This window comes from Borostomias antarcticus, assembly GCF_949987555.1.
Source record: "Borostomias antarcticus genome assembly, chromosome: 4".
NCBI classification, from domain to species: domain Eukaryota; kingdom Metazoa; phylum Chordata; class Actinopteri; order Stomiiformes; family Stomiidae; genus Borostomias; species Borostomias antarcticus.
In genome coordinates, this window is record NC_140237.1 from 33,055,623 (window position 1) to 33,077,052 (window position 21,430).

At 48.1% G+C, this 21,430-nt stretch overlaps 2 protein-coding genes across 3 annotated transcripts; one reads left to right on the plus strand and one right to left on the minus strand.

Moving 5' to 3' along the window:
• Positions 1 to 1,662: 1,662 nt before the first annotated feature.
• On the plus strand, positions 1,663 to 7,079 carry slc24a5 (solute carrier family 24 member 5; the record flags this gene model as incomplete). The annotated part of the gene is made up of 9 exons (XM_084436778.1): positions 1,663 to 1,825; positions 2,071 to 2,250; positions 2,714 to 2,797; positions 2,954 to 3,057; positions 3,219 to 3,319; positions 3,642 to 3,928; positions 4,053 to 4,259; positions 5,621 to 5,722; positions 6,757 to 7,079. 9 exons carry the CDS (start codon positions 1,663 to 1,665, stop codon positions 7,077 to 7,079), a joined length of 1,551 nt encoding a protein of 516 aa, XP_084292904.1.
• Positions 7,080 to 7,946: 867 nt separating this feature from the next.
• myef2 (myelin expression factor 2) lies at positions 7,947 to 16,074 on the minus strand. 2 transcript variants are annotated; one of them, XM_084437210.1, is made up of 17 exons: positions 15,891 to 16,074; positions 15,001 to 15,212; positions 14,201 to 14,253; positions 13,251 to 13,258; positions 13,062 to 13,155; positions 12,792 to 12,983; positions 12,134 to 12,287; positions 11,956 to 12,005; positions 11,784 to 11,844; positions 11,238 to 11,339; positions 10,644 to 10,691; positions 9,820 to 9,909; positions 9,588 to 9,683; positions 9,069 to 9,152; positions 8,709 to 8,887; positions 8,515 to 8,566; positions 7,947 to 8,359 (listed from the first exon to the last, which is right to left on the minus strand). In XM_084437210.1, exons 1-17 carry the CDS (start codon positions 15,995 to 15,997, stop codon positions 8,196 to 8,198), a joined length of 1,746 nt encoding a protein of 581 aa, XP_084293336.1. In that variant the 5' UTR covers positions 15,998 to 16,074; the 3' UTR covers positions 7,947 to 8,195. The 2 variants fall into 2 exon arrangements, with proteins under 2 accessions (XP_084293336.1, XP_084293335.1); XM_084437209.1 differs by lacking the exons at positions 9,069 to 9,152; positions 14,201 to 14,253; positions 15,001 to 15,212; positions 15,891 to 16,074 and having other exon boundaries at positions 13,251 to 13,387.
• Between the last annotated feature and the right edge of the window lie 5,356 nt (positions 16,075 to 21,430).

A 21,430-nucleotide genomic window follows, 5' to 3' on the forward strand; every position in this document is an offset into this window, starting at 1 on the left:
GTCGCTTAGGCGGGGCTTATTACATAAAGGTGTATAATGTCTCAATGGTTGGACCAAACACCATAAAAGTTTGTAGCCATGTCTGGACACATAAAAAAGGGACCTATCTATTATTGGCCCCATCAAACCAAATGGGGGCGCTAGAGAGCTCATTTCCGGTTTAGGCCTAACCGTCATGCCGAGATTTCCGAGACTTGGTACAGTAGTAGAAGGGCATGCTAAAAGGTAACTGGAGAAATATTATGCTGATTGGCCACTGGGTGGCGCTATAACAACCTAAAATGCTAAAAAAAAAAGAAAAAAAAAAAGGCTTAAATGCGACCGATCACTGTGGCTCCCCCTGTGGCCAAAAATGGTTCACATTTTTTGTATGCGTAGCACAGTCGCTGGTCTGGGCGGTGGCTGGACTGGGAGGTGGCTGGACTGGGCGGTGGCTGGACTGGGAGGTGGCTGGACTGGGCGGTGGCTGGACTGGGCGGTGGCTGGACTGGGCGGTGGCTGGACGGGGCGGTGGCTGGACTGGGAGGTGGCTGGACTGGGAGGTGGCTGGACTGGGAGGTGGCTGGACGGGGCGGTGGCTGGACTGGGCGGACTGGGCGGTGGCTGGACTGGGCGGTGGCTGGACGGGGCGGTGGCTGGACTGGGAGGTGGCTGGACTGGGAGGTGGCTGGACGGGGCGGTGGCTGGACTGGGCGGTGGCTGGACTGGGAGGTGGCTGTACTGGGCGGTGGCTGGACTGGGAGGTGGCTGTACTGGGCGGTGGCTGGACTGGGAGGTGGCTGGACTGGGAGGTGGCTGGACTGGGAGGTGGCTGGACTGGGCGGTGGCTGGACTGGGCGGTGGCTGGACTGGTAGGTGGCTGGACTGGGAGGTGGCTGGACTGGGCGGTGGCTGGACTGGGAGGTGGCTGGACTGGGAGGTGGCTGGACAGCTGTGAATACCTGTAGAGGCTGCTTGCAGCTTTAATTATAATTGCTGTTTGTTGCACTTCTTGTTGGATGCACATAATTTCGTTGCACTGTCTTGTGCTGTGTAATGACAATAAAGTGAATCTAATCTATTGTCCATAGGCGTCCTTCAAAACAACACCCCTGATGAGTCTAATGATAAAAAAATGTTTTGCCCAACAAATGTTTCACAAAATAAATAAAGCATTCTTGGCAAAAGTTAGGAGAAAATATAGTCTAAAAGTAAAGACCAAATATAGCCTATTTGTAATAAACATTGTTGAATGATATAAAAGTTTATGATCATCAAATCATGTTGTGTTTCATTCCAATAGCCTACAATCACACCAAAATATCCCCAGCGTACACATAGGTGTCGACCCTTTGATCTGGTTCGCTTCGTTCTTAACGAATGTTTCATTCATTTTAATCCGTCCTGTGACTTTCATCCGGAGTGGTATCCGTGACCTAATGCACCCGGGGGCTAGAGGGTGCTCAGCTGGAATGGTGTCCCGTGAACCTTTCATTCTGAGAAAGCTATTAGAGATGCTCTCCTCCCCAATAGGCTCTCTTGCAGCCAGTAGTCGTAGTGTAGTTCTAAATGCTGGGCTGTAAGAAGCTTAGCTTAAACACATTGTATGTTTACTGTAACTTACTCGGGAGAGAGAAGTCCCATGATTCCCAGTAAAAGTTTATAGTTCTCATAGCCTACCAAATGACAATGCATACAGTTGCAGCTCTGCACAAGAAGAAGAGACGAGATTTCATACCTTATTTTCTAGGGTTTGTATTAGTTTTGTATTGCGCTGTTCACCTTGTGTCATTTACTGCAACGACAGCACTGGACTCACATGCAGCCAGAGTGCGGAGGGCTCTTGGTAAGTTTTTTATGCCTCTCTCATAAATAAGCGTGTATAATCAGATCTGTAAAACTCCTTCAAGTGTGACAATGTTTGCCCTGCCAAGGGATTTGACTAATTGGAACGAATCATAATATCTTCTGTAGAATAGAAAACCTTTGAAGCTTTGCTAATTTAGCAATAGACTACAATAGGACACTTATAGCTGTAATAGTTCACTGTAATGTCACTCAGAACAGCTGTGCAATCTGCTACTATTTCAGATAACGAGACAGAGTGCATTGCGCCCCAGTCCTCCGAGTTCCCAGATGGCTTTTTCACTGTGCAAGAGAGAAAAGATGGTGGTCTCATCATATACTTCATGATTATTTTCTACATGCTTTTGGCTGTTGCAATAGTGTGTGATGATTATTTTTTACCATCGCTGGAAGTCATCAGTGAGCGTAAGCGACCCACAGTAGCTCTTTGTGTGTGTGTGTGTGTGTGTGTGTGTGTGTGTGTGTGCGTGTGTGTGTGTGTGTGTGTGTTTTTGTGTGTATGACGATGTGCATATGGGTGTTTGTGTCCTGCATACAGGAGTGTGTGCATAGGTTTGGTAGTGGGGCGGCTGTAGCTCAGGAGGTAGAGCGGGTCGTCCAATGATCGTAGGGTCGGCGGTTCGAATCCCACCTCCTCCAGTCTACATGTCGAAGTGTTCCTGAGCAAGACAATGAACCCCCAATTGCTCCAAGTGAGCAGACTAGCGCCTTGTATGGCATGCTGGCGCCACTGGTGTGTGAGTGTGTGAATGGGTGAATGAGAGGCCATTGTAAAGCGCTTTGTCCCTTAGGGGTGAGAAAAGCGCTATATAAGTGCAGTCCATTTACCATTTACCATAGTCAGTGTTGCTTTATGCCTCTATGCCAGGTCTGGGACTGTCTCAAGATGTGGCTGGAGCTACGTTCATGGCTGCTGGGAGTTCTGCTCCCGAACTGGTCACAGCCTTTCTGGGTAATAATCACTCTACAACACTGCTGATACTACAGGCATTGCACACTTACGATGATAAACACAGCGACCATTGTTATCACTGCAGCGATCATCATCATCATGATGGGTTTCCCTGACAGTGGTTGAGTGAGCTGTCTGTCAACTTGTGCTTCCCAGGTGTGTTTGTGACAAAAGGAGATATAGGAGTGAGCACCATTGTGGGATCGGCTGTCTACAACCTCCTGGGGATCTGTGCTGCGTGTGGACTCTTGACCTCTGTGGTACACTTATCACACACACACACACACACACACACACACGGTACTCAGCTCAGCTCAGACATGTCATAACCAGGCTTGTGGGTCAAGGGCAGGCAGAAGAGTGACTGTGTGCGTTGTGTTTGTTTGTTTGTTTTTGTTTGTTTGTGTGTGGCCTTTCTAAGGTGGGCCGCCTCACTTGTTGGCCGCTGTTCAGGGACTGCCTAGCGTACGCCATCAGTGTCTCTGCTGTTATCGCCATCATCTCCGATAACAGAGTTTACTGGTGAGTGAGTGTGTGTGTGTGTGTGTGTGTGTGTGTGTGTGTGTGTGTGTGTGCGCACGCGTGTGTGTGTGTTAATATGGATTGTTTTATTGTACTTCCTCAATCTCACTGTACAATAATACTTCAAAGCCAAGCCAGTAATGAGACATACTGTAGGTTATCTATATCCTTGGCACACGGCACAAAAACTTTCCAACTCTTTCATCTGCTGTTTATGGAAACGTAGTCGGTGTGAATTCCTCAACATGCGTTGCGACTTCCTGTCTTAAAGAGACGGCGTACGAAGTGTACTATCACACTGATGGGTGCACCTGTTCGCCAGGTATGACGCGGCCAGCCTGCTGCTGGTGTACGGGGTTTACATCGTGGTGCTGTGCTTCGACCTGCGCATCAGCGAGTACGTCCTCAGGAAGATCAGCCCGTGCTGCACCTATCTGGAGAAGGGGCAGGGCGAGGGCGACGAGACGCAGACGTTGGTGGGCTGGAACCAGGACGACACCAGGCTGAGGGTACACCGGCGTTCCGTCACAGACAGCGGCATCTTCCAGGAGGATTCGGGCTACTCCCATCTCTCGCTCAGCCTGCACGGGCTCAACGTGCCCCCTGAAGGTCTCCCGCTCTCGTAATAGTTACATGACGACACGCATCACACCGGAGATAGCTGACCTCTTGACCTTGACCACCCTTGAAAAACACTGACTGTCTGCGTTTCTGTCTGTCTCGTTTTCCCCAGATCACAAGAGCGTGTTTTCGATGCCGGAGAACGATCTGAAGCGGATCCTCTGGGTTCTGTCTCTGCCCATCATTGTTCTGCTGTTCCTGACTATCCCGGACTGCCGGAGAAGGTTCTGGAAGAAATGGTTCATGGTGACGTTCTTCATGTCAGCAGTCTGGATCTCGGCCTTCACATACATACTGGTGTGGATGGTCACCGTTGTTGGTAAATACACAGATGGGGCTTATTAAGCTCCATTTGCACTTACAGTATACATACCGTAGGCCGCATAAAATGGGTCAGCATAGTTAGAAATGTCCAGCTCTCATTTCTCTCCATGGGTCTCTACTGTTCCCACAGAATATCTGAGAACCTACATACAACCTGCCTACTGTACATGGGTGCACCACCATTTCCTTAACAAAACCGTTCAATCAAAAACCTATAAAAACCATATTTCAGTTTATGTTAATTCATTATTAGTATAAATTATTCATACAGTACAGTTATGGAATCCCACGTACAAATCTGTGAGAAAATGTTACATGCAGAGTAGAATCACATGTCGGTCTGCTGGCTAATTCTTGGGATTCCATTGTCCCGGGGAGCTTAGCGGAGCTGTGTGCTTAGAGGTTAGCCCAGCCAACCTCAGCAGGATTAAACCCTGCCTCAGAGGCCTTCTACGCACCGTCATGTGAGCTAGCGGTGGGCCCCGCCCACAGCCACGGGTCTACCGTCCACGTAACCCACCCCGGTCTCCGCTTCAACCTCCATGAGAGGAACGAAGGGAATCTGGCCCCAGATCAGCGTGTGGGGCCTGCCTCCTCGTCATGTGATGATAGTAGACACAGTGGAGTATAATGGGATTATTATCCCCTAGTCTTCAGAAAGGCTCACATGGGAATGCGCGGCCTGGTGGAACGGCAGGCACGGGACAGCAGGTAGCGCTGAAGCACCGCCCCTGTGGGAGCAGGCGGTCATCGACGAGTTCATGTGTTCCATGACCTCTGACTGCTATGTGACCAAGACCTGATTCAGGGGTGGGGGGTGGGGGGGGGTAAGTGGGCGCTAAAATAGTGGTTCCTATCTGTAAGGTCAGGAGTTAAGACCCGGTGTAATATCTTAACTCTATGGTGTGCAATACGATGTTGCTTTGTCAATCAAGAGGTCCGCAGAAGAAACTACTTTAGGAGGAGCATTGCGCTGAGATATGCCCAAGGTTTCTCCACTTCCTATAGTGTTCGCTGGTGCTTTATCAGTAGTAGACGACCATAAACTGGACCATTTGCTGAGTTTCATTGGATGCTTTCAAATCGCTTTTTAATGATTTTGACTCAACCACATCTGGCTGCAGATGTTTCGAGTGATGATGAATGTTGTAAACTGTCTTTCCTTGTTTATTTTGTAATTTGTTGTTGTTTTATGTTTTGAAACCGTGTCTCTGTGCTGCTCTTGTAAAAGAGATTTTTAATCTCAATGAGACCCCCGGCCCCTTTCCTGGTTAAATAAAGGTCAAATAAAATACATTTGCGAGGCTATACCTTGTGCCCTATATCTGACCCTGTGTTGCGTGCCTGTCCGTGCAGGGGAGACCCTGGGCATCCCAGACACGGTGATGGGCCTGACTCTGCTGGCGGCCGGGACCAGCATCCCCGACACCGTCGCCAGCGTCATGGTGGCCAGAGAAGGTACACATGGAACATTTCATTTTCAAATCAACCATAATTCAAGAAGAAAAGGTCCGGAGTGCTCGGACGTTGAAACAGGTGTGATGTGAAACAGGAACACAACAGTTCAAAAGAGATCCAAGGCACTCTTCTGCCAAAAAAAACGTAATTCAAACCAGGATTCTATTCCAAGGAGAGTTTTAAGTAAAGACACTGGAGAATAGAGACCAGAGAAAGTAGCATTGATTGCATGCGTTATTAGGCTATAAGGAACTCATTCTCCCAGAGAAACTTGCAAACAGGCTCTGTGCCGCCCGGGTCAAAGGGTTCTTCTGACTGAACCTCCTCCTAGAAGGGCTGTGAACAGCAGCTCTATAGCTCGCTCTGTCGGTCGCTCGACAAAAACGTCCACAAAAGTCCAAGGCTGCTGTTGTTCATACCACAGCAGCACCACAACTGTCACTCATCGAATTACTCTATATTTCTGTAACACCCAGTAACTACAGCTCGATTGACTGCCTTGTTAAGTGTATTAGGGATATAAATGTATGGATGTCACATCATTTCCTCCAGCTAAACCAAGACAAAACAGTACTGATCATTGGTGAAAAAGCTGAAAGAGAGAAACTATCTGCACATTTAAAAACTCTGGCAATTGACACCAAATGCCAGGCAAAATCCTAGGTGTCATACTTGACTGAGATCTTAACTTCGAAACCCACATCAAGAATATTTCCAAGACATCTATTTTTACCACCTATCACTTTTCTGCCCCCTGGGTGAAACTTTTTTTTTTGCTTCCCTCTGGAATAGGGGTGGGACCTATGCCCCCCTCCCATTGTTCTCTGTAAAGCGCATTGTATTGTCTCTGTGTATGAAATTAGATATACAAATAAAGTTTGATTTGATTAAATTAAGATTCACACATTGAAAATGCTTGTAGCTTATTCTATAGCTTGTGCGGTCACAGCTATTGCAAAATGAAGCTTGTTGGTGAATCTCCTGCTTCCTGAGGAAACCCTTTCCCCTCAACTCTGCTGTTCTGTGTCCCCCAGGGAAAGCTGACATGGCCATGTCCAACATCGTGGGCTCCAACGTGTTCGACATGCTGTGTCTGGGCCTGCCCTGGTTCATCAAGACCGTGTTCGTGGACACCGAGAACCCCGTGGAGGTCAACAGCACGGGCCTGGTGTTCATCGCCGCCACCCTCCTCCTCACCATCATCTTCCTCTTCGTGGCGGTCCATGTGAACGGATGGAAACTGGACTGGAAGCTGGGCCTCGTCTGTCTGTTCTGCTACGTCCTCTTCGCCACTGTGGCCATCCTGTACGAGCTGGGCATTATCGGGAACAACCCCGTCAGACTGTGCAGTGACTGACCGCTCAGAACACAGCAGGAACACAGCGTATTAAGACTGGGGCGTCCACCTGATCAGCTGTGCACAAATGAGACAGATCAATACCTTAGTCAGCAATTTTCACCCGTACTGTATGTTGGCCCGGCCCAATGTTAGGGAGCTATCACCTTGGTGCGATGTTTGGTGAATCGTCCCTTCTTGGCTACATGTATATGATACAAGTTATTACTGTAAAAAAAAGAGATTACACTGTATAAAGCCATTACCAGGACCCAGACCCTTCAGTATTTCTATGGTTGAGATTGCAAGATTGGTCGGTTGAGAATAGGACCACAACCTATTGTGCACTTTTGCACACCTCTCAGAATTATGCCTATAGGCTATATCCATCTAAATCTTACAGGACAATGAGCCTGAAGAGAATCATGTGATAATTGGCAACATCCTTCGCTAGCCTGCTGTTTGAATAGCCCAGCACCGTTTACTCAACTCAGAATCACATCGTGACTAAATCCAAGACCTTGGGAGGGTCATTGTTCGGGCAGTGCTGATAAGAGTTTATGAGCGGCCCGCATTGCTTAGGAAAGACATGGTTATAAATAGAAGAATCCCAAAGGTTTCCACTTGCCCACAGGAACCCAAATACTTCCAAAGATTCGAGTGTTATTCAAACCTGGTTCTGGACAGCCAAGAGAATGTGAATGGTTCACAGTGGGCCACATCTATCAGTTACCAGGTGCTACATGCTAATAACCTGGAGAAAATGTGTAATCGGGGCCAAAAGGGGCACAATAAACATTTTATATAGACACACACACAACGCACACAGGATGACTCTTAACAGAACAATGAACCTTTCATCCCTCAATAAAATATACAACGGCAAAGTTTAAAAATTAAAAAGTTTTATTTGATCACAAACTGACCCACAAATTAAAAAGGGTTTACAAAAAAAAAAGATCAAAAAGAAAAAGGGAAAACCGTGATGGTATACAAACAACCCTTATACATATCCAGATGGAAAACAGTGGACACTGGAGATGTGGTTAGATGTGTTTTTAAAACAAAACAAAAGCGCGTCGGCGGAACACGGCTGGCGGTGTGTGGGGGTGTGTGGGGCATCACTACGGGGGGGGATTAAGCGTTGCGGTCTAAACGGACGTCCACCTCCCGGCCGGTGATCTTGGTTCCGTTCATCGTCCTGCAGGCCTGATCGGCGCTCTCTGGGGAGTCGAACCTCACGGTCCCGCAGCCCTTGGACTTGCCGTTCTCCATCTTGATCTCTGCGAACATTACCTGACCTGCGGGGGGGGGGGAGAAGAGAGGCGTGGCGGCGTGAGTGCTGGACGCCGCCCGGCCGCGCCCGCAGACATGGACGCGGCCCCAAACTCAAAACGGAGGTCTGGAGAGCTTCGACGTTTCAAACGCATCGTTTATTATGAAATGTGACTCCTACCGCAGTGGCTGAACTGCTCCTTCAGCTTCTGCCAGGTTAGGTCGTACGACAGCTGCGCGCACACACACACACACACGCACACACACACACACAGACACACAGTCAGGACATCAGGCCAGGGCGAAAAATAGAAAACCCGACACCAATTGGCGTTTGGATATAACAAGAGAGGTGAACCGTTACTGCGTACTCACGTTTCGTACAAAGATTTGGCATCCTCCCTTGGCTCCGGAGCTCCGGTCGGACATCCCTCCGCCCATGTTCCCCACCCCGCCCCCGTAGCCCCCGAAGCCGCGGCTCATGTCCATGCCCCCGCCCATGCGGTCGAAGTTGGAGCCCATGCGGTCCATTGACAGGCCGCCCATCCCTCCTCCTGCGAATGACACGCGCGGCGTGAGCATTTTCAGAGTCCGCCTCTAGAAACCACGGTTCGATTTTTGTCCCGGCTTTACCGAAACGGCTCATAAGACACGTTAGCACTGGGCTAAAAAGGGAAATGCGCACAAGCAGCAGTGAGAGAGGGACAGAGAGATGAGGTGATTGTATTAGTGTACCTAATCCGGCCCCCATAGGGCCCATGCCAGCACTGGCCATGCCTCCTCCAAAACCTCCTCCAAACCCTCCTCCTCCTCCTCCTCCTGAGGGAGAGAACGACGGCGTCACACACACGCACACGTCAGCCATCAGCCCGTGACGGTAACGCGTCACCGCACAGCGCAGCTAACAGCTGAACCTCAACACTCGTTCTGCACGGTGATAAACGGGCACAAACGGAATCTGCTGGGAATGTGTCCGTTTTTCACCAGAGGCCTTAAGATAAACGGTTCTGGTTCGCACTTCCTGGTTCGTATGCTGTTTACGTTTGCATACTGAAGGAAAAGTAGCATCAATCTTTCCATTTGAACACAAATCTTATCTTTTGAACATTACATGGGTCTGCCGCAGATGGAAAAACTGCATTGGCGGATTCCGTTTGGGCCCGGTGATGAGTGGTCATGCTGGACAGATAATGGAGAGGCGATAATGGCGGCCGGGGTCTCTGCCGTAGCTCTCGGCGTCGGCGAGGCACTCACCCATCCCTCCGAACGAGTCGCCGAACCCTCTGCTCATGGACATGTCGCCGCGGCCGAAGTCCCTGTCCATCCCGCCCATCCCAGAGCGGTACATGTCTGGAAAAAAGGAGAGAGGGGGGGGGGGGGGTCAACTGCAAATCTATCTGGGATCGGACACGGACTGCCTTTCGATAGCGTTACGTATCGGAGGGGAGAAGACTTGAGCCCTGTAATCATGGGAGTGTCCTTTCACCTCCCATCCTGCCCATGGGAGCCATGTCTCTGCCACCGAAGGCTCCCATGCCGTCCATGGCGCCGAAGCCCGCGCCTCCTCCGCCCATCCCTGACACAGAGGAACACACCGCCCGTTAGTTTTAGGGATGCGCAGATGCATCGGCCGACGTTGGCCTTGTTAACTGCCACCGGCCCATCGGAAAATAAAATCATTCACCAATGGTAGTGGCCGATGTTATGTCACAACAAGTACGCCTTTTTTGTTGCAAAACGTAGCCTACCCAGCTGCAGATTCAGAGAAGATCCGTGACGTAACGCCGCAAACGAGTAGTTTGCCTTCAACTTTTTGGGATCATTAGATTACTTCATATTTCGTTAATCCTCCTTTTATTTATGAGTTATTGGGTGTATATTCTTTAGCCTACTCTGTGAGCTGTAAACAGTAAGTTGGCTATCCGTCTCAGCCGGCTAGATGGTGATGCAGTGGGCGCTTGCCGCAGAAAGTTCCATTCCAGCTACACTGTGGATACGTCGTTTTGCTTTGCACAAAAATGTATAGCTTAATCTTAAAATATGATGCCAGAAATAGTTAACACCTAGATAAAAGGTACCTATTATGCAAATGTGAAAAATTGGCGTTTTGGAACCAAACACTTCATTTCTTTGTTTCCCTAGCACAAAAGGGGGAATAAAAATAAAATAAAACAAACATCAGCATCAGCCAGATTGTTATTTTAAACACCGGCATCGGCCTAGAATGTTGCAATCGGTGCCTCCCTAGTTAGTTTCCCCGCTGTGGCGATGCAGGAGCGACGGCGCAGATGGCGACAGCGAGGACCTTACCTCCTCCCCCTAGTCTGCTCATCCCTCCATAGCCGGGCCCGTCCATACCTGAGGCGAAGACAGAGGAAAACCCAGTCAATCGGGTCTTTTAGACGCTAACGAGCTAACGTGATCTCAGATTTTATTCTGTGTCAGTGGGTGAACGGTCATTAGTCTGTTAGGAACAACAAAACTTTATTTGGGCCAAGTCGGTCAGTAAGAGCTAGCTGCTGGGAGAAGGCCAGGTTAGGTGTTTGGGCTCTTAACAGCTCTTCCGAGGGGATCAGCCAGGATCTTATCTCATTACTCAGACCGCAGCAGGTAGGGGGATGAGACGGGTCAGTGTGTCAGGGACAGGACGGTGTGTTGACTGCGACGGTTTAAACAGTAACGTTTTATATGCTCTTGTAAACTTTAAAGCTTCTTTCCGCTAAACCCAAAACCCTTCGTGGGTGCAGCACAGATCATGAGATACAATCATGCATCACAACAGTGCACCTCTGACCCCCACCGTTTGACTACAATAGAAGCGCATGGACGCGTGGTTAGTGTATCAGTGCATGTCCAGGCTCAGGGTCTTGTTGAGAGCTACGGGGTGAGGGGGGGGTTACTGACCTCCAGTCCCCATGGAACCCATGCCCCCTCCTCCACTCAGACGGTTGGCGTTGATTGGCTGGCCTCCTGGCCCCAGGCCCATGCCGATGCCTGCCAGACCCCCTACCACACAGAAGAGGGAGAGGGAGGGAGGGAGGGTGAGAGAGAGAGAGACACAGAGGGAGAGGGAGACAGAGAGAGAGAGAGGGAGGGAGACAGAGAGAGAGGGAGAGAGAGGGAGGGAGACAGAGAGAGAGGGAGAGAGAGAGAGAGAGACAGAGAGAGACAGAGAGAGAGAGAGAGAGAGAGACAGAGACGGAGAGAGAGAGAGACAGAGAGAGAGACAGAGAGAGAGAGAGAGAAAGAGACGGAGAGAGAGAGAGAGGAAGGGGAGAAAGGTCTCAGTGAAATTATACTCAATGGTACAATACATTAGTGCCATAGAGAAGCATCCGGTAAGCCTTGTCGGGGAGCCTACAGAGAGTCTATTGTAGCTCCAAGGTCCGTTCAGCGTAATTCTATTCAGTTCAACTAAACTGCGCAGGCGTTGCTGGGATTAGGACTCACTTGGTAACTGGGCCGTTTTCTCAACTGGACGGAAATCATCAGGTGGAAGGGACTTGTCGTCCTGGACACAGGGGGAAAAAAAGTTAGTGTCTCTTTCCTAAATTATTGCACCTGTCAACAAAGATTTTAGTCCAACGTCGAGCCTAAACCAAAACAACGTATAGCTACTTACAATTTTAACATGCATTTGTCTGTCGAACAACATCTGACCGTTGAACATGGCTAGGAGGGCGGAGTCAAGGAGGAACGTTATCACCATGTTTTGTGCGTGCGGCGAGAACGTATCGCCATGTTTTGTGCGTGCGGCGGCCTCAGCTAAGGCGTGAAGTGTGTGTTCTTGACAAGGATACAGATGGCCTGGACAGCCTCCAGGGGCTGCTCGAAGGTCACCGTCCCCATGCCTCGGCTCTTGCCGTCCTTGTCCTCCTTCACGTCGGCTCGCTTCACCGTCCCCGCTATGCCGAACACCTCCTTCAGCTTCTTCCAGCCCACCTTGAAATCCAGCTGGGAGACAAGAGGGGAGCAGGCGAGTCATCACTAGGGCTGGGTTAAAAAAAAAAAAACACGATTCTGAATCGATTCTGAATCAAATGATTCAGAATCGATTCATGAATCCCAAAATCGATTTTTTTATTTAATGAATGAATGAATAAATAGTTCATTCATTCAATGATTCGTTCATTTTTGGAAATCATTATCGATACCCAGCCCTAGTATTGATGCGTTTCATAACTTGGCATTCATGTAATTAAGGTTACAGCTAACAAAAAACAGGTTTTACCTGTTTTAACACTAACCGAATCGATATTGAATTGAATCGTGATAATCGATTCTGAACCTTGTGAATCGGAATCGATTCTTGAAATTCGAATCGATACCCAGCCCTAGTCAACACGTGTGATTTCTACCCATCATGATCAAGCCAGCTCTTGAGACATAGTTAGCCTGTGTGTGTGTGTGTGTGTGTGTGTGTGTGTGGGGGGGGGGGGGGGGGGAGGGGGGGCTCACGTTGGCAACGAACACGGTGGTGCCCAGTCGTCCGGCGTGTAGCATGTTGATGACCTCTGGAGGGATGTTGGGGTTGTTGGCGATGGAGGGGGGCAGGTTCATCCCCCCGGGACCGCCGTCCTGCCCTCGGGCTCCGGGGTACATGGCCACGGCGCGCTGCAGCACGCGGCGGGCGTGCTCGCCGTCGGGGTCCTACAGCAGGGGACAGACACCCGCGGGTCAGACACACCGCTAACACGTCAGGGACGCTTTCTCCTCCTCAAAACTCACCTCCTTGATGTTGAGGGGCCTTCCATTCAAGTCATGCTTGCTCATAACGTCAATGGACTTCCTCACAAACTCCTCATCTTTGAACTCCACGACACTGGGGACAGGGGAGGGTTATCGGTGAATAAAGAATGAAGTTATCCGCACGCTTAGATTATTAGGACCCCAAAAGCAGACAAAGTAGATTCTTACCCACAACCCTGGAGATTCATCAGTGACAGGTCCAGAGAGGACAGATGTCCAAGATGGAGGAAACATTAAGAGCATCATTACAATCTCAGCACAGCATCGTCATTATACATCTGTCATGTGTGGATCCTGGATCTGTGCTACATTAAGATAATGGATGCCAATTAGCAGGCTTGGCAGTATTTTTTTTTTGACTGGTCATCCATGACTCGGCAATTTGTGACCATTCCAGAGCAGGATGTTCTCATTACAGGTTTGGATCATCAGCTATAAAAAATATTCCATCAAATCTCATTTTAACTTTCTTTTTGGTATATTAGCAAATTTGGTTCTAAAATGAATGTTTCAGAGAAAACAATATATTACTGCATAAAATAAAGATTTAAAGTTTCCAACATTTGTGTAACTTTTTTAGATTTAGCATAATATTAGATACACAAGTTCCATTTTGTGTCTCTTAACAGCAAAAGAAGCAAGTTAACAGTATTTGGCTTTGGAGAAAGAAGCAAGTTAACAGTATTTGGCTTTAAGAAGGACAGCTACAATATTTTACAGAATGTGTTTTGTTCCTTTGAAGAGAGAATTGTGTCATGGCAAGAGAATCGAGATGGCAGATTTTGAGACAAAAAGTCAAAGTCAATCAGTGGAAAATCACACAATCACGATTTCCCCTTAAAGAAATGGTCGAACTGCCAACTTAAGACACCAGTTGAAAACTACAACAACGAAAAGGGTGCTGTCAAATGAATTCAAGTTAGTTTTCCAAAATCAACAAGACATCCCCTTTCTAATTAATATCAATCTACAGCGACCTCTAACAGGCTCTAACCACAACCAATCTCAAATTCAATAACACAGTAGCACAGACAGACCCAGAGGACCTTTACCCCGGTTATAAAGAGACTGCAGAGGGCATTTACAACCTTGTGCAGTGAGTTGGCCACATCACTTACCCTTGACTTTCCTTCTGCATCCTTAAAGAGCTCCACGTATGTAACCTCACCAACTACATGAGACATACAAAGGAAAAATACCAAGAGAACAAAGGCATTTAAATCACCAGTCTTCACTTCGCTGTTGGCCTTGGTTACGCCCGCCGACACCGATGGAGAAGTCCCATTAATGGTCAACAGTCAGCCCAGACCAGACCAACACCCCACCAACAACACTAAGCCTTTCTGGGCAGTGACTGAGACACCCATAGGCCAAGGCCAAAGAGAGAAACGGCTACATTCAACCTGGGAAATTCAAAAGACTTCAATACAGATCAGGTCAGTACAAGTCAACAAGATCCCAGTCATGACAATTCAAAGTGTTTTCAGGTATCATCACCTTTCAAGAGGCTTGTCAAGAGCTTAAACCAAATCGTTCAGAAGGCAGTGCATAACACAAGACAATGTTTTCATTCATACAATCATGTGTCACCTGGCAACAGATGCAACAGAATCAGATTCAACAAGTCAATACAACTACTGGACTGAGGTTACATTTTGGAGCCATAACACCAATAACATGATAAACTGATATCATCTTTACCCATCTCATATATAGACAAACTAAATTAGTGTCCACCATGAGGAAAAAATAAAATACATCCAAATGTCTCACTGTTCTACTTGACACTAACATCTGCACTAAGTGCCTCCGAAGGAAGTTGAAATATCTCTGGATTGATCTGGGAGAGACAGGAGGCCAAGAGCTCCTGGTCAACTGGGGAGAGAGGGGGAATAGTCTGAGCCTCGGGACAAATTACCTTTCTCACGCATGAGGTCTTTAATAGCCTGCCACTTCATATCATAGGGGATATTACTAATGAACACCCGGTTCCTGTGAAGGCTCTTCTTGTCTGCTCCGACGCCACCATGTTGTTTTGTGTCTTTGTAGGGGTGGAAGCGGTTTGCTCTTCTGGTCCCAATGGTTTTGTCTTTTGGCTCAGACGTGTCTTTGGCAGCCTCATCGGTTTCCCTAGTAAACAATCAAGGACCTGTCATTGTACATGAACCGCAGTAGCAGTAATTTTCATTCATCTGAAGGGTAGTGCTCATCAGGATGTGGAACATTATCTCTTACTGTGATTATCACCAAGCAACCGCTAGCAAGAAACATTTCATAGCGAGTAATACATGAAGGTAACATTACCTATAAAAAGTTAGCTAGCTGAGTATGATATCACTTCGTTAAAACACAAATAAACACATTTCTAAAAACACGACACGTTCCATGCAAGGTTTAACAAACACGTTGTTTGCAAATCAGTGGCTAGCTAGCATAGTTAGCTCAATCCGGCTAACGTTAGCCAGCGTTGCGTGGGTGACTATGTGGTTTAGATAGATGGCAAAAAGGCACATAGTGATAGTGTACATGTTGCAAGATTTGCATATTATACGGGAGGAACACTGCTAACAGCAGCTAGCCAGCCATGCTAGGTTTGCACGCTGTTTGGCTAGCTTAGCTATTAGCTATATGCTAGCCGTTTTGACTGATTTGAATCTGGGAGCAGGCTGGCAGCAGGACAGGTTGGCTAAGCTAGCAAGCCTCCATTTTACCCGGTGACTGCGGAACCGACTCATTCGTGGTTAGCTGCTGCTATCTAGCTACTCAAATCAATGGGACAGAACAATGAGAAAGATCAGTTCACGTTACGTCATCACGCCATTGGTGCTTTCTTGCGGTGGTTCTTCGGTTTCAGCCTCGGCGGACGCGGTGGTTTCTTCGGGTTTCTCTTCGGCCTCTTGAGTCATGTCAGCCATAGTGATCGGTTTGTAGAAAGCTATGTCCTAGCTAGCTTAAAAAAAACACAATTCACCCCAGAGGCCCTTTTCACTGCGCAGTTATTCCGCAACGATCTTCCCGGGTGGAATGTGGCTCTCGCGAGAGTTGCGGTGGAACACATAATGGCCTTGGAACTGTGGTCACTGGTCAGATGTGAATGATGTCTTCTGCTCATGTCATTTATTTCGAATTCAAGTGAACTAATTAAATGTCATTGTCATGGACAAGGTCTCAAATGGCCTGAAGTGGAACTGTGGTCACTGGTCAGATGTGAATGATGTCTTCTGCTAATGTCATTTATTTCGAATTCAAGTGAACTAATTAAATGTCATTGTCATGGACAAGGTGTCAAATGTCATGGACAAGGTCTCGGCTAAGACATGAAGTGTGTGTTCTTGATACAAGAATACAGATGGCTTGTATACAGCCTCCTCCAGAGGCTGCTCAAGTTTCACCATTACCATCTCTTTCCTTTTGCCATCCTTATCCTCCTTCAGGTCAGCTAGAGGATAGACTTTAAACTTGTATTAGGTCAGATAGCCTACTGGAGCCCTTCACTTTATCTACAGAAGTCTATAATGTGATGATAAACTGATTTAACCTCCATTCAGCTGGAGATGGGAACATTGAACAGGTCCAATGTGTCAGCCAGAGGGCTCATTGTCTTTGAAATCCCATGTCTTGAGTCAAAAAGTTAGATCGAACCAGTGTGGCAAGTTGAGGTTGTTATCAAGTTCCTTTAGTGACAATGACCTCAGCAGAACAAAGGCTATTTTGAGTGCTACCCTCTCTTATGTAATGGTAGGTCCTATTCAGTAATTGACAGTGTTGTCGAGTTCAACGTAATAGGAGGTGCAGAGTTAGGTGAAACTCGGACAGTATATGGGTCAGTTGAATACAATGTTAAGGAATATGTGTGCTCTCATCTGTCAAGTGGATGGTACCACCCTAACTTTTCATTCATTCATTCAAACCTTTATTTAAACTTGAAAGGACACTGAGGCCTGATCAACTGGCCTAATCTCCAACAGGGACGCATCTGCCTTCCGATGGAATCACCTGGCTGTCTGGTGCACCCATAACAATCTGGAGCTCAACGCTTGCAAGACTATGGAGATGGTTGTGGACTTCAGAACTAGCCCCGCCCCCACACCCTCTCCTGCTCCCGTTGGCTGGAACAGCTCGACTTAACTCGGTGAAGTCATTCAGGTTTCTGGGCACCATCATATCAGAACTTAAGCGGGAGTAGAACATCAGCTCCCCTTCCCCTGACCCTAACGCGGGTCCGTATCCTTTTCCTACCCCCACCCTACCCCCGACCCCTGCTTCTACCTGGACCCAGGCACACTCACACTCACGCTCACACAGACATACACCAGTGTTTGCTATGTCTCTCCTATGATGTTTTTAGCCTCTCTTACTCTGAAAATGTAATTTAATGTAATTTATTGCTTTATAAATGTTCTTAGTTGGTAGACAAACATACTCCAGGAGCTTGCTTCATCGCCTTGTTGAGAGGGGTCAGGGTGACCCTGGTCACCACCTCTTCCACAAACTCAAGACAGTGAGGCTCCCAAACAAGTTAACTAGGCTACTGGGCACTCAGGCTCCCAAACAAGTTAACTATAGGCTACTGGGCACTCAGGCACGCACTAATGCTGCCTGCACGGAATGTCCACTTTACTCCAGGTGCAACACTGGACTACAGATATCTGCACATTTTCCATTTTTATTTGTAGCACAATAGCCTTTTAAATCATGTACATATACAGATATAGTCTTCTATAATGTCTATATACCCATAATACAGTATTATGTATTAATACAGTATTATACTCACTTACAGTATATTGTGTTTTACATTTAATCTCTTTTTTACTCTTCGTTTATTGAGCTTCTGTTTCGTATGCAAGTCCTCAGTGGACCATCCACAGAGTCAAATTCCTTGTAAGTGCACTTCTGATTCCAGTTCTCTAATTCTAATTCTTTGGGGATAAAGCTTATTAATAATGTCTCAAGTCACTGTCTCAACTATTATTGCGGCCATCTCTGTAATGGCTCCCTGGGAAACAGTCCAGCAACAATATTATTCAATTCCTCACAAATACATCAGGGTGTCTTGAGGGAAAGTTAAAGAAGATATTACTCTCCCAAGGGAACAGCATGGACAAAGCTATTCGCTAAATTAATTACTGTAAGAAGGGAGGCAGGAGAGAGAGGCTGCACCAATTTCCCCAAACATTGTGCCAATATCATACACCCATTGTGCCCCTCCCTCTCAGTTCCACTAATTACATCGTTAATGTCACTTTCCTGTGTGATCAGAATCAATGTGTTCTCTATTTAGTTGTTTTTTTTGCAGAGTTTGTTTTCCCCGGTCAAAACTTTGATCAGAAGAATGTTCCAATATACTTGTCAGCACCACAGAGTCTCCTGACCAGAACGAATGTAAGTGCTTGACCCATTGTCCAACTGTGATAACAGTCAAGCCCACTTTAATAACTTTAGACAACAGGGTCAAGTGTCCCCCACAGGCGCCAAGCCAGAGCATGGAGAGGTCTCGCATCAATATTGCACAAGTCCGCCCTGTAAGTGGGGGGACATCGGCGAGCCAATCAAAAAGCAAAGTGCCCTAATCTCAGTCGATCAAATCCAATTCAATCCTATTCATATTCACAAGGGGGGATTTATGGCATCTGCCTCAAGGACTTCTCAGATGGCACTCTACCGTTTTCTATGTCAGAGCAAATACACTTCAAGTAAATACATTCTTAACTATATCCACACACACAACGACCAAGACAGAAACACATTCTCACTGTTTGATACTCACACCGCTTACCATATAGGCCGACGCCCACAACGAAGACTGCATCATCAAGACTCCAGTCTTCTGGAGACAGGGATATTAGAGATTCCTCGGGAGACCATCCTGATCTTGAAAGCTCACGTCCAGAATTCTGACCGTGAGCTCGTAAGATCAGGTTGGCCTCACCAAGATAAAAAATAAAGGTGATTGAATGGAATGGTAACTGAATTCAGCTGAATAGAATTGAGACGCTCTTGCAGAAGAAGATTTCAGTCAATGAGTCTGACCGAGGTGATTATTTCCTGTGTAAACAATTCCACCGGGAGACGATTGAACCTGTAACCTTTCAGTGCTTGTGTCCTTCACCTTGTGACCCTTCTGTCATTCACCACCAAGCGTCAGCGTCACTAAGGGCATCTGTCATTCCTGAGTGCCGTCAGGGAGTATGCAGAGTTGCAGAGACAAGCCTTTAAGTAGAGGGGCTAATTCAATTCGAAACAGAGCCACCAGCACCAATTAGAAGACACATCATAAAACTGATCCGGGTGCGTATTGCCTCAGCGTCCCAAAATACCTACAAGGAACGCTAACGACGATGTATGAGACAGCGTTTCCTGCCCAGGAGCGAGAAGCAGTGTTCTTCCTCCTGGCGTAGGCATAATATTCCTGTCACATTGTAGGGGGATCTATTTCTACTGCCAAGTAAACAAAGCGAGGGGGAGGAAGAGGAGGAGGACGAAGAGGAGGACGAAGAGGAGGAGGAGGAAGAGGGGGAGGAGGAGGAAGAGGAGGAAGGCTGCGTTTGTGTGCCCGGGTCTCCGTCTCCTCGTACAGCTGAGGGGAAACGCTGTTGTGAACGAACGGAAAAAGCAGAGCGACTGCGTGAGACTAACAAGTGGTTGCCATGCAGCCAGAGCGAGCGTGCTTTTGGAGGGAGAGACGGAGAGGCAGAATGATAATGAAGAGGAGCCAGCGAACGAGGGAGTATAAGAAGAGAGAGGAGAGGAAGGACAGCCCGGCTACCATGTTTCTCCTCTCTCTCTCTCTCTCTCTCTCTCTCTCTCTCTCTCTCTCTCTCTCTCTCTCTCTCTCTCTCTCTCTCTCTGTTTTCTAGCCTCGTTTGTTGAAGGGCTCTGGGTGGGTGGAGGTGTGTGTACTCCTGGAATGAGGAGTTCACCAGCGGAGACAGCAGCAACAGGTCTGTGAGGACGGAACAGCAGGCTAATGATGTCGAGCTGCCGGCTCTGTCTCCTTATATGACCCGCATTACAACACCTGTCAACACAGCCTCTCCCTCTCTGGCTGTCTTTCTCTCTCTCTCACTCCCTCCCTCTCTCTGGCTGTCTTTCTCTCTCACTCCCTCCCTCTCTCTGGCTGTCTTTCTCTCTCTCTCCCTCCCTCTCTCTGGCTGTCTTTCTCTCTCTCTCTCTCTCCCTCCCTCTCTCTGGCTGTCTTTCTCTCTCACTCCCTCCCTCTCTCTGGCTGTCTTTCTCTCTCTCTCCCTCCCTCTCTCTGGCTGTCTTTCTCTCTCTCTCCCTCCCTCCCTCTGGCTGTCTTTCTCTCTCTCTCCCTCCCTCTCTCTGGCTGTCTTTCTCTCTCTCTCCCTCCCTCTCTCTGGCTGTCTTTCTCTCTCTCTCCCTCCCTCTCTCTGGCTGTCTTTCTCTCTCTCTCCCTCCCTCTCTCTGGCTGTCTTTCTCTCTCTCTCTCCCTCCATCCCTCTCACTCTCGCTGTCTTTCTCTCTCCCTCCCTCTGTCTTGCTGTCTTTCTCCCCTCCCCTCTACCTCTCATCTCTCCCTCGCTCTCTCTCTCCTCTCTCTCTCCATATCTCCTCTTGTATCCCCCTCTCCTCCGGTTTCCAGCCACCTGCTGCTTCCTCAGACAGAGGCTCGTGCGAGAGGTTCGGGAGGGATGGGTGATCCTCCCGGTTGGCGTAACGACATCACTCCCATCGCCACGCTCGGTCAACCTCCTTCGACTTCCCGCCCGACGGAATCACGCCGTCCGGCAGGCTTCCCCTCTGGAGCAACAGGTAGAGAGAGGCTGTGTGTTATTACGGTATGTGTTATAATGCATCGTGCATGTGTTACAATGCACCCTGCATGTGTTACAATGCACCCCGCTGCTTGCATGACTTAAAGCTGCGCGTTCTGCTGCGTTTCTGCCAGGGCACGACTGAACGCGATACATGCTCTTGAATGCTGTGCAGATGTGCTTTCGGTGGCGTGCCAAGAACCCAGGTTAGTGTGCGTCTCTCTCTGACCTTCTCCTTCTGGTCTGCACCGTACTGGACCTCCATGTTCGACGTCCGTAGACGTCTCAAAAATGAACTAATTATAGTCGCTTTATCGGTTCATGTTGCACGGTCATTTCATGGAATGCTGCTCAATTTTTCAGCGCAGTCTTTCATATTGCACACAGCTGTCCTGCGATCGTGAATGCTGCCGTGCACCGAACCCAATGTTATCAGAGGAATATTGAAATGGATGTTATCGTTGTTGTGTTGTATGTTTTCTTCCCCGCACACACGTGCCTAACAACAGCGTCGTGTGCTTGTGCGATCCCCGGGCAAGTAGCGCGTGGCGGGCTTTGGAGAGCCTGACC

Bases quoted from the DNA above. Each gene is read 5' to 3' on its own strand.
- myef2 (XM_084437210.1), bottom strand. From the start codon at position 15,997: ATGGCTGACATGACTCAAGAGGCCGAAGAGAAACCCGAAGAAACCACC. The intron at 11,845-11,955 runs GTAAGTAGCTAT...CCCTGTGTCCAG, and splicing joins GACAAATGCATGTTAAAATT to GACGACAAGTCCCTTCCACC. The intron at 10,692-11,237 runs GTCAGTAACCCC...TCTTCGCCTCAG, and splicing joins GGGTTCCATGGGGACTGGAG to GTATGGACGGGCCCGGCTAT.